Source organism: Lepisosteus oculatus, chromosome 4 (assembly GCF_040954835.1).
Source record: "Lepisosteus oculatus isolate fLepOcu1 chromosome 4, fLepOcu1.hap2, whole genome shotgun sequence".
Classification (NCBI taxonomy): Eukaryota; Metazoa; Chordata; class Actinopteri; order Semionotiformes; family Lepisosteidae; genus Lepisosteus; species Lepisosteus oculatus.
This window is the reverse complement of record NC_090699.1, coordinates 62,845,517-62,860,476: the sequence shown is the minus strand read 5'-3', so window position 1 is coordinate 62,860,476 and position 14,960 is coordinate 62,845,517. Positions and strand designations below refer to the sequence as shown.

Sequence of the window (14,960 nt, the reverse complement as noted above, 5' to 3'; positions counted from 1 at the left end):
GCTGTTGTGTGAACACTATTAGTTAAGAGGTTACAGTACGTTCATGTTTTATTTAGCAAAAAAAAAACTGAGGCAAAAGTCTACTTTAATTGGAAGTAGACTCGTAAATGATACAATACAATAACTGTTTTCTAGAAACAGATATTCTTTTTTACATACTGGTTTCAGAGGTTCTATTTATTGTTCAAATTTGAAATTCATTGTATTTTTTTATTTTTTCCACTTGCACCAGCTGTTGTATTTCACATTGTACTGTAGATGTTAACATGATTTGACCAATGCCGAGTTAGACTTAATGACAGGATCAAACACTTAAATAATACAGCCTATACCTAAAATAATTTAGGTTACAATAGATTTCTACAATGCCTTAGATATCAGAAGCCCACAGGGCACTCTTCAAGATAACATTAGCTTATTTGTTTGTACTTACGTGTCAGATACACGTCTGTAGTTCGGGGGGCAGCTGAATGACAAACACCTGAACCCACCCTGAATGTTGTAACACGTCTCTGCTGTTGAGCAGTTGTGAGTTCCAACAGCACATTCATCTATGTCTGTAGCACAAAAGACACAGGCAAGGTTTGTAGATATCAAATAAGCTTGTTTATTGTAGATTCAAGCAGGGGAAAGCAAGAAAACCTATTTATTTGATTCAATAAGCATGTGAATAAGAGGACTTCATTTCCTTCAGGCAGTTTCATCTTTCAGTCAAGAAGCACTACAGCTAAGCTTGTTCAATAAAAATTCAAATGAATCCATGTCTTCTTAAGTTTATTCGTTTTCACTTCAAAATGGTTTGTAAACGAAAACTCTTAAAACCTACAGGATATTGGCCTATACTGCAAATAGGCCAATAAATGTCTTACATACAGTATACTGGACTATACAAAATGCAAATATAATGCTGGTTATTAGTATAACCACCTAGCTTTCCAATTATGACAGGGACAACCAATGAGATGAGAAGCCCAACTCCACTCCACATGGGGCTTTGAGAATTGTACCACAGGAGGGACAGTTGAGAGGAAATCAAACCTATCTGTATGTCTTTGGGAGGAGGGAGGTAACTGGGAAAACCTAAACCAAACCACCACAAACACAGAGTAAACCATACAAAGTTCTCAAACACATCTAAACGCAATAGTCCAGTAACCCAGGAACCTGAAATTGCAAGGCAGCAGGAGCAAAGTCACATTGTAGCCCTGTCTGACTGTATTCAGTATTTAAATTAAGGCAATTAAGATAATTGCTAATTGGGAGAGTTTATATAGGCCTCTACTGCAGAAAACAAATAGATTTACATATACATTTTATCTTAATCAGAAACAAACACATCATGACAGAAATACATTCTGAGATATACTGTACCACAACTAAATTCTTGTCTATATTAATGGATGGGGGAAAAAAACATTTGTAGCAAGTGCCTTTGTTTTTTTTAATCTTACCTCTGCATGTTCGCCCATTGGGTGACATTGTGTATCCATGCGCAGGACAGGCACATTGGTAGCTCCCTGGGACATTCACACACTGAAAAGCACACAGATTGCCTACACTCTGTGAGCACTCGTCGATGTCTACAGCCAAAACATCAAAAATGCCAATTAGTTCAGCGATTTCCACAAGTCATGACAAGGAAAGAGATCAAAAGTCTTCTTGAGATGAATTTTGGAACCAGTGCTTTAGATGTTAAGCTGTGCAGTGTAACTGGAAACAGGAATCGTGCATAGAAATAGAGAAAGCCAATAAATGAAAGAATCTTTCTTGAAACAAGAAAAGGGAAAAGATCGGAAACCAGACTGGTCTTCTGAGGACCAGCAATGACATGGTGTCCCATTGGGACCTGTCACAGAGGAAAGGGAAAATCAATCCCTTATGACAAGAGTCATGATTCTATTGATCTAATGTCTGCACATGTGGAAACATAGTGTCATTGTATTGATCAATGAAAAATACATCTTTACTTTAGTAAGCCTTTGAACCAAAGCCATTCCCTAATAAAAGATGGATTTTTATCTCAGGTATTGCATTTAATATTTGTACTGTTTTGAAGTGCAAGTGCAAAATATTTGAAGTTCTGGACGTACAAGAAAATCTCCTACTTTTATGAACAGAATGTTCATTTTAGATGTGGCTGTTAACAGCAATTTCATTGTCAACTTCATGACCATGAACTGCGGAAAACCAATTTCACATTTCACACATATTGCTGAAACACGATAAAAAATTGAAGGATCATTCTCTGAAACTGGATTTTATATAAAATCATTCTTAACTGAAATTCTGATGAAAGTACAGTACAAATAAAGTTTAACAAAATAATAAGTTTTAAATGTTGAATGCAAAAAGAAAAACCTGCACTTTGTGCAACAGGCCACAGGCCAACACAAAGCACCACATTTTCTAACACAAATGTCATAACAAAAGCTCAATATTATTTAGTCACAAATAGCGCATAACTTATCAAAAGGTGTTACTGATTAAATGATTCTATGATGCCAAGCTATTTATGTAATTTATTTATAATGGTACAGTACATCTTGCATTCATTGAAAGGGAAAAATGGATCAAACTGAACAAGGAACAATACATTCCTTGTAAGAAGCTTCAATTATAATTCTGGGATAATTATTAATTATCTTTAGGTGTCTATGAAAGCAAGTATTTGATGCTATGTTTCACAGAGAACAACCAAATTAAGGTGTTGTGACTATTTTTTGTATTTCCAATTTTTCCAAACTGTTTTTCCCATAATGATTTTTCGTACCATTTCACCTGTCTGGACACAGCTATCACACTGATGGGCTATAGTTATGGTGAAACAGCTGTCTGTGGTTGTTTGCCTTGACTAAATACATGTGAAACTTGTGAAACTTTAGGCAAATCTGTTTCTAATGTTGGGGAACAGTCATCACAATTTAATACATACCGTACAGTACATTTCTCGTAATTCACAATAGACATTTACAGTTAAAAACAATTAAAAAACTGTAGGTTACCTTCACAAGAATGCCCATCTTCCTTTAGATAGAAGCCTTGTCGACAGTAGCACTGATATGAACCATATATATTGGCACATTCTTGACTGCAAGGATTTTTTTCACATTCATTGACATCTGCATAAAAGATAATCAAGCAAAACATACAGTATGTCATCTCTTCTTAAAAGAATATGTTCTGAAAAGTAATTTCTCTTGAAATGAAAATGGCTTTTCAAGAACTACAGTTGTCCATAATGTCTCCAAATGCAGGTGAACTCCTAATGTCTCCAATCTTAATGGACCATTGCTTTGGTTTAAATATCATTAATTACAATTTTTATATGGGATATTACAATCAGGATAAAGTAGCAACTAGCTTTATAAACTGATCAGATTTTTTCACACAAGTTGGCAGTAAGATATTTAATTTGGGGGCTGGGATTTGACAAGTTAATTGAAGTTTGAAAGTGATGTAAGACATTTTATGGGGGGGAAGGGGGGGTTTATTTCCTCCACTACACATTCATGTTACACAGCCAATAAACTAGGAGATCGGGGGTTGGTTATTTGTTACATGAAAGACAATTAATTAATTTCCTTTGAATTTAGTTAATTAATTTCTAGTAGAAATATATCAGAAACGTCTGGTATGGATATTTCAAATATATTTATACAGAACAGTAACTAATAATCGGTGATGATCTTATCCTCAAAAACACAACACAAACGTTACACAAGACTGCCCACCACTATTGGTATATCATACTGTATGACCACCAGATGCTGAAAATGACACAGTGACATCGACTTTTTAACGCAGCTTGTTTAATGTGTAGAAATAGGTACCTTCACAGTTCTTGCCATCAGATGACAAAGTGAAGCCAGTGGTGCAGGAACACTGATAGGAACCGGGAGTGTTTTCACACGTTTGAGCGCACAGTCGTCCAGGATAGCGCCAACACTCATTCACATCTGTCGGCGAGAACTCTTCATTTAACACAAAAGGGGCAGCTGAAACAAACTCTCACTTACACTGACGACCGGGCCAGTGAACTGTGTATACAGCATAAGGTGTGTTTTTGTCACAGTCAGGGGCAAAAGTTGGAGTGTAAGTGGGTCAGGATAGTGTTGATGAAGGTTCTTGAAACCACACTGCATCAAGCAGGAATCTTCCAAAGATGTCCAAGTTTCCCAAGAACAGCTTTAGAAGCCATTCTCAAAACATCAACACAATCCAAACAAAGCTGCAAATCAGTTATTACTCATGATAAAGAAATTGAGTATAAGACAGTTGAGTATAAGAGTATAAGTGTCACTGAAGCAGTGGTGGACATGAGAGGTGCTTATAGCAGATGAGAAAGGACAAGTATGGCCTTTATGTTAGTGACAATGAATAGAAATCACCTATTAAACCCTTAACAAAAAAATCTGCAACAGCTTCTCCCATACATTTAGTCTGTACAGGGTGAGACTAGTAAAACAATAAAAGGCTTCTTACCTTAATCAAAATGCACTAAAAGTCAGAGAAATAACTGAGAAAACTTTCAGACCTGCCTGAACATTTTCACCTTCAGTGCCATGTTACGTACCAACGCATACCTTCCTGAACATGTCATACTGGTAGCCAGTCTTACAATCACAGCGATAAGTGCCTGGTAGGTTGTGACATATCTGCCCCTCTCCACAGCGATGCACGCCAGTTTGACATTCATCAACATCTGCACACATGAAGGAAGCGAGACCAGGAATCACACACAAGTGGAAAAAGGAAACCCATTCACTCTAAGACGCTAAGGGCCTCTTTATATGCTGAACCAGAGGGCATTCCTATACAATTATATCTTGTAATTACAAACATAATAAGCAGGAGTAGATTTAAGGACAATATTTCAATGTAGTAAAACACAGTGACTGACTGCTTGCAGATGTGTAAAATGATGTTATTACAATGTCATTAATACCACTGTGTTAGTCCACTGTTGTGTACATTATTTTCTTTGCTCTTTTTACTACCTTCTTTATATATTACTTGCTAATGAGGCCAGGAGAAGAAAGCAACTAGTCTTGGTGTTACAAATTATTTATGTCTTATTTTTATGCCTGTATGGCAGGACACACAATGCATTTTTATATCGCTGTGGCTGTCACAGAAAAACAAAACAGCAAAATGCCATTATGTTCATAATCAGAGATGATTCAGGTTTTCCTGTATTTTATTCTTACCTATACATCTGGCTCCATCAGGGCTGGCATGATAGCCCCTACTGCACACAATGATCTTCCTTTGACAGGTGTATGAGCCAACTGTGTTGATGCAATTGAATCCAGGACTGCAGGGCACATTTGGGCTGCTGCACTCATCAATGTCTGCAGAAAAAAATAACAAAATAACAACAATAATAAAAAACAACTTAAAATGTGAAATGCTTCCAGCTGCCACAGCATGTATATTGGAGAGTATGTAGAAGTCATATTTGATTTGAGCATCAGATGGCTGTTATTATAGCTGACACCACTGAAAAAACTACATATTAAAAGGAGTCTCAGGTATGACATTCCTGCCTGAAAATGGAATAGCCAGTTTCATAGCATTCATGACTGTCTACGTCAACTCCACAGGATGCTCCGATGCTCTCCGTTATCTTAATTTTATTTTAAAGGGTGACTCTTTAATCATGTAGTTCAACTAGCAAATGCCTCCCACCAGGAGCTCAGGATAGAGTCTATTAGATGGGGGTTGTTCAGAGGCTGGTTGTACCAACTGTCATCTGTGACTGGATGTCCCCAGTGGTGGCATTTACAGTACTAGGTCGCGTTCACAAGAGAGCGGACAGAGGGGAGTTGTTTAGAAAAATTGCAGTTCAATGAAAATGCAACTGGCTTGGCTAATTGGGTCCCTGTAGGACTGTTCAATATTCACTGTCCGTAGTGTGAAAACAGATGTTTGGCCCAGCTAGCAGCTATCTGTCAATAAAAGTGAGTACAGGTGGAAGTGCAGGTGAAAGCTGGGTTATACAGAAAAGCTAGTCAATTATTCCTGTCCATTCTGAATTTACTAAAACGAAACCAAGGGTTATAGAATTTTTAAGAGAATTATTATCCTTATTAGGAAAAAAGAAACCTGATTATTGCTCATGGGGATCTCAGGGAAACAAACAACAAAATGATCCTCCAGTGCAACCTCCTGTCAGTGCAAGAGGGTACCTCCAGTATCTCCCACCAACAACCCAGACAGATTAGACGCGTCACTGACAAATCAGTCTCTGTCAAGAGAGGTTCAATGATGAATTTTACGTCCCCAGAGCATTAATTAGTAGAATTATTTACTTTTAGTGCAATGTGTGTTTAACTTCAGTAGATGCCTCCACCCATTTTACAGTGGCACCACTTTCTTCAAGAAAATTAATATGTTGTGGTTCTCTTCAATTAATAATCTCTCTGTTAGAAAGCAGTTTCCTACCCTTTTCTTATTCTGTGACTTCGAAGAATGACCAAAAACAATTTGAACTTTGTAACAGATACAGAAATGAAATATTTCTGACCTACTGTTTTTAAGTTTGACGTATTTACAGCGTATTTACATCCTTAAAAAGTTTTTTTCATATGAAGAAGAGTATTTTGTTTCTCAACTTGCACCATCTCCTCTTCCCTAGAGCACAATTCAACACGATATATCCATCTAAAGTGCATTGTGTTCAGCATACTTGTGTAAATAAGAGCAGGTTTGAGTTTCACAACTGAACTTCTAACAACTCAGGATCCCAGAATGCAGATATCTGCTGGGCAGCTTGCATGATCCTACACTAGTTAGTTCTTTGCATTGTGCTCTCGCCAACCCTAATTCAAATCCAGGTCATGGCAGACTGGATTAGCAATGTAACCTTTTCTTTGTGGGAGTATGGAACGAGTTACCCAGCCATGTACAGTATCTGAAGCCAATACCCTGGCTTCCTCCCAGAAATGGCTGGATGAGTTCCTTAGATCAATAAGCTATTACCTACCACACAGGCTGAATGGCCTCCTCTCATTTGTAACCCTAGTAATCTTGTAATGCTAATCTATATATATTATTGTCCCTTTGTTCTGTCTGGGAGGAATGCTGTTATCTATCTTACCACTCCACGAACTCCCTCTCGTACTATACTTCATCTCTTTGGTAAAAGAATTGGGCAAGTCTGTCCTTGAGTCATGAATTCCTCCTGTACAGGAGTACAGATGGAGTAAAACAAGCTATAGGAAGTGCAGTAGAACCTTCCGCCTTGGCTACAGACCCAGTTACATACCAATGCAATTGCCATGCTGGTCTTGTGAAAAGCCGGTGAAGCACCGATGTTTTGGATTACAGTAGAAGGACCCTGCTGTGTTCTGACACTCAAAGCCTGTGCCACAGTTGTGAGTCTGCTGCAAACATTCATCAATGTCTGGCATCAAGAGGGGAAAGAAAAAAATAGCTTTTATGAAAATTGGGTCAATGGACTTGGTACCAGAACAAATATGACCAAAGTTAGACACCTGTTTCTAAAACTCCTTTTCAATCAGAAAAATCTCAAATTCCTTCTTATTGCCTGACATCCATAACTATAAAAGGAGAGTGGAAGGCTGGCCAGTGTCCAAGCCCAAGAAATCAGTCCTATCCTTATGGAGCTCCAGTAACTAGAAAACTCTTTTGGAATATGACACTAAATATGAAAAGAGGAGGACTTGGGCAGCATCTGATTGACCTCACTATTATATTACTCACGTTTGTTATGTTTATTATTGTTAGAATAGTATTTGCCATCACATTAATTACCATAAATTGCAACAGTTGCATTATGTTATTTGTTATTAGTAGTTTTGGTGGTGGTAACACTAAATGTGTAGATTTAATTACATAATGTTCTAAAATGAAACCAAGAAATTTGGTACAAAGAAATATAGATACTACTGTACTTCTGCCTCTTTTTAAAGAGCTGTTGAAGTCTACCATTAGATGGCACTGTGGTGCAATGACTGATTAAACAAATACCCAGACAATTTCCCAATACACTAAAAAGTCTTATTTATTTCAATTTTATTATCCATAAACATTATACATACCTAAATTTAACTTCTTCTAGATTCTAGCGAAGTATATTATTGTCTGTGTTTTTTTTTACTTTCCATATATTACTGTGACTACTATGTATTGTATTACCTTACAAAAAAAAACTGGTCATGGACAACAAATATACAAATATAAAACATGCACTGCAAATACGATTATTATTTATCTGCCTTCCAAGAGCAACATGTTCATTGTTGTCTCAGGGAATGTTCTGTCTACTGTGGTAAGATCTTTTATTTTACTGTTTTGTCCTCATCACCATTGCAGATATAATTTAAGTGGCAGAATAGCAATTTCTGTTTCCTTTCAGGCAGATAATTAGTTTATTCCCCTGATATCATGTCTGCTAAATATTACCTTAATTATTGGACTGCATTTATTAGTTTTTGTGCCAAATATCTGCCAAGCACCACAAAGATTGGAGTGCTTATACAGCTTGCAAATTGACATCTACAGGGTGCTTATAAAGTTTGCTGGCCACTTCACCCCTTTCATTTGTGAATAAATATGTAAAGAAATCATAATGGTCAAAACTGAAGCTTTCACCATTCAGTACTACCAACCAGTGCTGCAGTGAAGGAGTCAGAGAGGAACTGGGGAAATGCATAAACCATTTTATCCAAACACAAATCTTTCTTGGTCAGGGTCAAGGCTGGGCGAATTCTGACAAACTCAAGGTGAAATGGATTTAGTATTGTTTTCATCAGAATCATAGCATCAGGTATGCAGTAGAAAATTAAAATTAACAGCAAAATTTCAAATTAAGCCTACACTAGAAGAAACATTTCCTATCAGTTTCATATCATATCAATATTATAATTACCATTATTTTTTCATATCATATCAATATTATAATTACCATTATTTAAGAGTATTGATTCTTGTAATTCTTTGCAATAATCAGCTTTATCAGTTACAAGTGTCACCATGAATGAGCATTAAAATAATTCTTAATGGTACTAATGTATCATTGCCACATTTTGTCACTATATTCAATGGCCTATTTTTCCTATCTCCATAGTAGTACCAGAGCAGTTCATCTGTTGAGCTTTTCAGAATAGTGATCCATTACATACTTGTCATGAGTCTGAGTAATGTTTGGGATATGTCTGTTACAGCACTCCACCTTGCTGTTTGTTTATTTAATGTAGTAATTTACAGAGCTGACATAGAAGAAAAGATACATGGAAAAAATGAAAACGAGATATGTAAATTATACAGTATCTATTTATCTTTCTCTAAAAGTGTCTATATCAAGCTGGGTCGAAACCGATGTTATACTGTATACTTTTCCAGCAACACCAATATTGTTAATGTAATCATTATAAACATGCTATCTCCCACTTGGCAATGGTCACCCAGGACTTTCTATGTCAATATCAAATTGTAGCAAACGGTCTCTTCTTATTTGGAATTCTGTCAAGTTTGACTACTGCCAAAGATTACGTAAATAATCTGACAGCTCCTTTACAGATTGAATGGACTGCATCACCCCTGTTATCCTTGGTCAACGTCTCTGCATAGTCCAGGCCATTTCATTTGCACTGCTGCATTCAAGCTCAGGTTGGATCTTCCAAGTAGTACACATGACACAAATATATCACTTCTAAGTAACCTTTTTATGAGTGGTGAAATTACAATAAACACCAAACGTGTATTTTGAATGTGCACTGACTGTATAGCTTTCCCCTATTATGTTCAATACAGATAATACACTCACATAAACAGTACACACACATACAGTACATACATATAGTATTTCAGTATATACCTTCACAGGTATCTTCCTTCAGCTGATACCCTGGGGAACAGGTGATTTGCTTCTCACATGTAAAGGAACCAATAGTATTAATGCATCTCTCCATAGCCTGGCAGCTGTGTGTGTTAGTTAGACACTCGTTAATATCTGCAGGAAAAGACAAGAAAATGTCTGAGCAAAATTAAACAAAACTATTGAATGAGCCTCCAGATCTTCTACAGACGAGAGGCCCAGGGAGGAATATATCACAGGGCTTGAAAAGAATATGTACTGAATTTGGCCTGTTTCCACCCTATATAAAGACTGATTTAGAGCAAACTGTTTCAGAAGCAAATGTGCAATAGCTTGAAAAAGGAGAACGCTCCCTTTGAAAAGCAGTTTCCCTTTTGCCACAGAGAGGTGTTGTAGAGAGAATTACATTCGGTACTCATTAGCAGCTTGCTGAAAATCTATTCTAAGCATGTTTCGGCGCTGCTTTTTGATACACACTTACTGCACATTAAGCATTGGGGAAACCAGTGAATAAGTTTGGAACAAATTGTAAAAATAAAAAATGCACAACACTAGATCAGAATAATTAAAGCAATGCAAGCACAATACCATATTTAAACCATTGTACTTCTGTGAAAGAGTATAAACCTAAGGTTTAAGAAAAACTTAACCAGTAATCAGCACAGTAAAATAGCGAATCAAGGGTTAACTTCACACATTACAAAGAAAGCAGCTTTGGAGGTCCTGAAAGGGCTGGCAAACAAGACAGTGGCTGACATCCAGGTGTGAGCCGCTCAGTTTCTAACAGTACAGACTCCTAGAGATCTCAGTGTCAAAATCACACATGAATGTGTTACCTGCCAATTTCCACAAATAAAAACCACTTTTTGAAACAGACAATTTAGAGGAACATTCACATTTTTTCAAATGTGAATAGCAGTCTGATCTTGCACTGATAATCACCTGGAAAACTGTACTTCCTTAAATAATGAAAGACAGAATAGAGACGTGAAGAGTGATTGAATTTATTCAGCTGCATAATATGCAAGTACGTTCATTTAAGGTTACAAGCTAATCAAGCTGAATGCATTTTCTTAGTTTTGGGGCAATTAGTAATAGGAGTTGTATATTTTTCAGGAGAGAATGTTTCTACAAACCTGCTATTTTTTTAACTATATTAACTAATTACTGGAAATTCTTGAAAGGAGGATGTGAAAACCAAATGGAACAGGATTCAAGAAGACAGCTTTTGGCTAGTCAAGACAAAGATCACTCGGTTATGCTGATACATCTACAGTGTATTGGCAGAGAACTAAACTTAGAAATGAGTTTGTTGAAGGTTGACCGTGACTGCAATGCTAGATTTAAAAACAAATTTCAATTATTATGTGAAAAGGATAATTTTGTGTCATGTCATAAAAGGATCTCTGACATCGAAACACTGAAAAATGTTTCCAGAAATGCAGAGAAACACAACAGAAACACATGAGAACTGCTGCTTCTCCTTTGCTGCAAATATTAAAGTTGTCTATGGGGCAACAATGGGAAAGGAACATCTGTTTTGAGAGTTAAGACATTATATTTTCTCTTTTCCAGACAGCAGTAGTCAAAATCAAAGCTTGTCTTTAATGGCGGTGCTTACATTCCTTGATTATGTGTTTTAATGCCAACATATAGTGAAAAGAGTCCTGACGTACACATAAAAACAAAGCTGTTTGGCAAAGGTTCCTGCCTGATTTGCATGACTCACGCAGAAGGGAAAGAACAGTTAATGGCTGAGGTCTCCACCTTCTGGCAACATTCAAGCCTTACACTGTATTCCACTGGGCTTTAGGAGCCGAGAAAAAAATAATTACATTGTTACATGAAACAAAATATTTTCACACGGAAATTGAATGAATAGAGTTCGGCCACAATTAGCCAGGCATTTAAACAAAACACAATGCAGAACAGAAAAATATTCTCATAAGTAGCCAATGAGTAAACCATAGATACAGTACAGGGTAAATTAAGTTACTGTTTTGCTGGGCATTGTAATGCTATGGTAAACAGTATTGTTGTAAGGTGAGAATGAGATAAAAAACCTCCAGCACTATACTGTACATCTGTAACCTGCAGAATAGCCCTTTCTCTAGCTATGCAGGTTTGCACAGTGTCATGTTAGACACAATTAAAGCGATTCAGCATTTGGGGTTTAATTAGGTTTTTCCTTAGCAAGGATCTTCCAGCTGAAGAAAGCCTTAAAGCAGTGCGTGATGTGCAGTGATTCAGATCACAAGCAGTAAGGAATATCAAATGTGCATTATTTCTGATTCATCAACATGATGAGATGTATTAAAAATGAAACAGTACATTTGGGCTTGCAGGTGATAAAGAGAAATAAAAAAAGAGGAAATCAACATTTTGCCAGTCCCTGGCTCCATGTAGCCTGACCTCATAAGGAAGAGTGAAGAGTACAGAGAAAGATGGCACCTATCGTTCTGTAGTATATTGTAATTTACAATGGAAGCTGCAATCATATCAAGGAGTGGTGCTTGTTACCAAACCGACACCATGATGATTACTGATTTACTGTGGAATTAGCTTTGGACAGGGACAGAGCTGCCTGCATTCCAACTAAGTAATCATACGGCTTTCACACATTATCTGCATGTCTAAATAATAGTAGCCTGATCAGGTTTTACATTACATCCAGTTAGGATGGCTCTGTAATGTAACAGAAGAATAAAATGCTGTAACCTGAATAGTCAATTAATAATCATACTATGATCCCAACATGTTACCAGGGAAAAATGTGAACTGATTTAACTCACAACCAAATCTTTTTGTATATATATCATTCCAAATTAATCATTTTTTAGATTTTCAAAATGAATATACAGAAACAATTGTGGTTTGCAAAAATAAATATGCTAACTACTTTCATCTGGATCTATGGCATGCAGTGAATTGGGCCTGGCAAATGTAAGAATTTCCAAATGTCAACTTGATGGATGAATTACATGGATGGACTGAAATAATGCACAGTGCAATGTCCATCATCTTACCAACGCATTCTCTATTCACGTTGTATATAAAACCCTCTTCACAGGGCTCATTGACGCGGACACACTGGAAAGATCCTTTGCTGTTCACACACAACACTCCACGGGAACAACTGTGAGTGCCCGAGTGGCACTCATTCACATCTACACAAACGGGTTAACCAAAGGGAAAGGGAATCAGATAAGCAGTAATAGTCAACAAATAAGTGAGTAAAAAATACACAAAAGTAAAAGGAGATGTCAGTGCACACATACTGTACAAGTGTTGAAGATCATCCATGGGCTTCCATTTTCTGTGGTTTGGAAACTATATTTTAACAACTAACGCTGTAGTTGTAATACTTGGATATACTCAACATTCTACCAGGGTTAGCGAAGAGGAATAGTCTATATATCTGGTATATGAAGCAGTATTTTCATATTTCCTGTTTTTATTAATTGGAACATAACTACCGTGCACTAACAAATGAAATGTTTTTTTTACAGCAAATGAAGAACACTCAAAATGTTTAAATATTAAAGACACTTAAGATTTCTAACTGAATTTCTCTTAACAAATATGGCTCACGTGCTTTTGAGAGGTATTCACAATCACCTCTGTGTTAAGTTTTGGTCATGTACCTGTACAACTTCAGAGCACTGGGTTTTTATTCAGTTTTCAAAGCACTGGTTTTCCATTTTCACATTTTCTTTGCTCACAATGACTGAAATGAATAACTGATACACTTGAGCAGCCAATGTAAAGCTGGTTTCTTTGTTACATGCCAGACTAAATCAAAGATGCCCACCCACATTCTAACATATGGTAACACTTTGCAAAAAAAAAATTCATTAGTTGTGCACTTGAACTACAGGGGAATAATGCACGAACAACGATTGAATTAGTCTTGATAACAAATCACATTAAATGGATTCACAATGTAGCAAAGACGTTTACTACAATAGTAACATTAACAGCATCTATTTATCTAATTATAATAATGCTTAAAATTCAGGAATGGGGAAATATACTGTATATATGTGACAACATTTGTGTAGATTAACTTATAAATGTCTTAAGCGCCCCCCAGTTCTATATCTTTTTTATGTATTCCTAGTATAAATTTTCAATTTCATTTCTATTAATTCTTTAAGTGTTGGGAAAACAGAAAGGATTTTAATGGTGCTGCCTTCTTCGATGAATAAACTTTGCTAAATCATGTCCCCTCCAAACAGCAAGTCTTTTTGTGTGTTGTCTGGTTTTCTTCCTTGTTTATCTGTTTATACAATTATCCTCAATTAGAATATTCATTGATTGTGTGATGCATTTATTTATGGATTGCATATTACATTCTAAACCACAACATAATTGTAAATGGTCCACCAGGAAGCAATGCTCCAACATGTGGATCACACATTACATCTTAAATTGTTTGTGAAAAGCAGATTTCCTGGGAAAGATGATCCCTCAGATTTAGGAGATGGAGTTCTGTGCTCCATTTCCAGAATATCCTTCAAGAAAAGGAAAATGTATCCCAAGGCCATAATTAAAATAATCCTTTCTTTTAGAACACGTCAAAGGAAACTTGTATTGCATTATTTTCTTTCTAATTATTGTCTCCTGATGTATGTATATACTAGAAAAAAATTGGTGTAGTTTTTTCACATTTAAAGCTGCATATCTTTAGCAGTATCACACATTTAATTACGGGTTCTTGGTAATATTAGGCCTCAAAAGATATATGTTCTTTCAAAACCCCAGACTACACCTCTTAAGAACTGGAGCCCCATACACACAGGGAGGTATGTTCATGTTTTTTTTTTCTCATTTTTCCATATCACACACACATATGGCGAGAGTTTTCTAGCAAGAGCCAGCTGAATGCAGCCATAAGACTTCAGACTGTACACAATAAATTAGCAACTCCACCCTACATCCAAAGAACTTTACTTTGTCGTGCAAGCCTTGCTTTCAATTTGCAACCTTTGATAAAAATTAGGAATGGAATGAAATAAATAAATGGCCTGAGATCAGAGGCTTTAACTTCACAGAGCATTTCTGAGCTTACAGAACCTGGAATGGCATTTGTTATTTCAGACATGTCTTTATGTGTAAT

General features: G+C 36.5%; 1 protein-coding gene across 6 annotated transcripts in view; it reads right to left on the bottom strand.

Moving 5' to 3' along the window:
• Positions 1-14,960, bottom strand: part of fbln2 (fibulin 2) — a 60,208-nt gene that overhangs the window by 2,614 nt on the left and 42,634 nt on the right. For 3 of the 6 annotated variants that reach the window (XM_015348321.2, XM_015348323.2, XM_015348322.2), the window contains exons 9-17: positions 12,868-13,008; positions 9,842-9,976; positions 7,268-7,405; positions 5,208-5,351; positions 4,574-4,702; positions 3,831-3,956; positions 3,003-3,119; positions 1,452-1,580; positions 434-557 (exon numbers count right to left, since the gene is read on the bottom strand). In XM_015348321.2, the coding sequence (XP_015203807.2) occupies positions 434-557; positions 1,452-1,580; positions 3,003-3,119; positions 3,831-3,956; positions 4,574-4,702; positions 5,208-5,351; positions 7,268-7,405; positions 9,842-9,976; positions 12,868-13,008 (1,183 nt within the window). The remainder of the gene's footprint in view (positions 1-433; positions 558-1,451; positions 1,581-3,002; positions 3,120-3,830; positions 3,957-4,573; positions 4,703-5,207; positions 5,352-7,267; positions 7,406-9,841; positions 9,977-12,867; positions 13,009-14,960) is intronic. The other 3 variants (XM_015348324.2, XM_006631117.3, XM_015348325.2) reach the window with 3 other exon arrangements.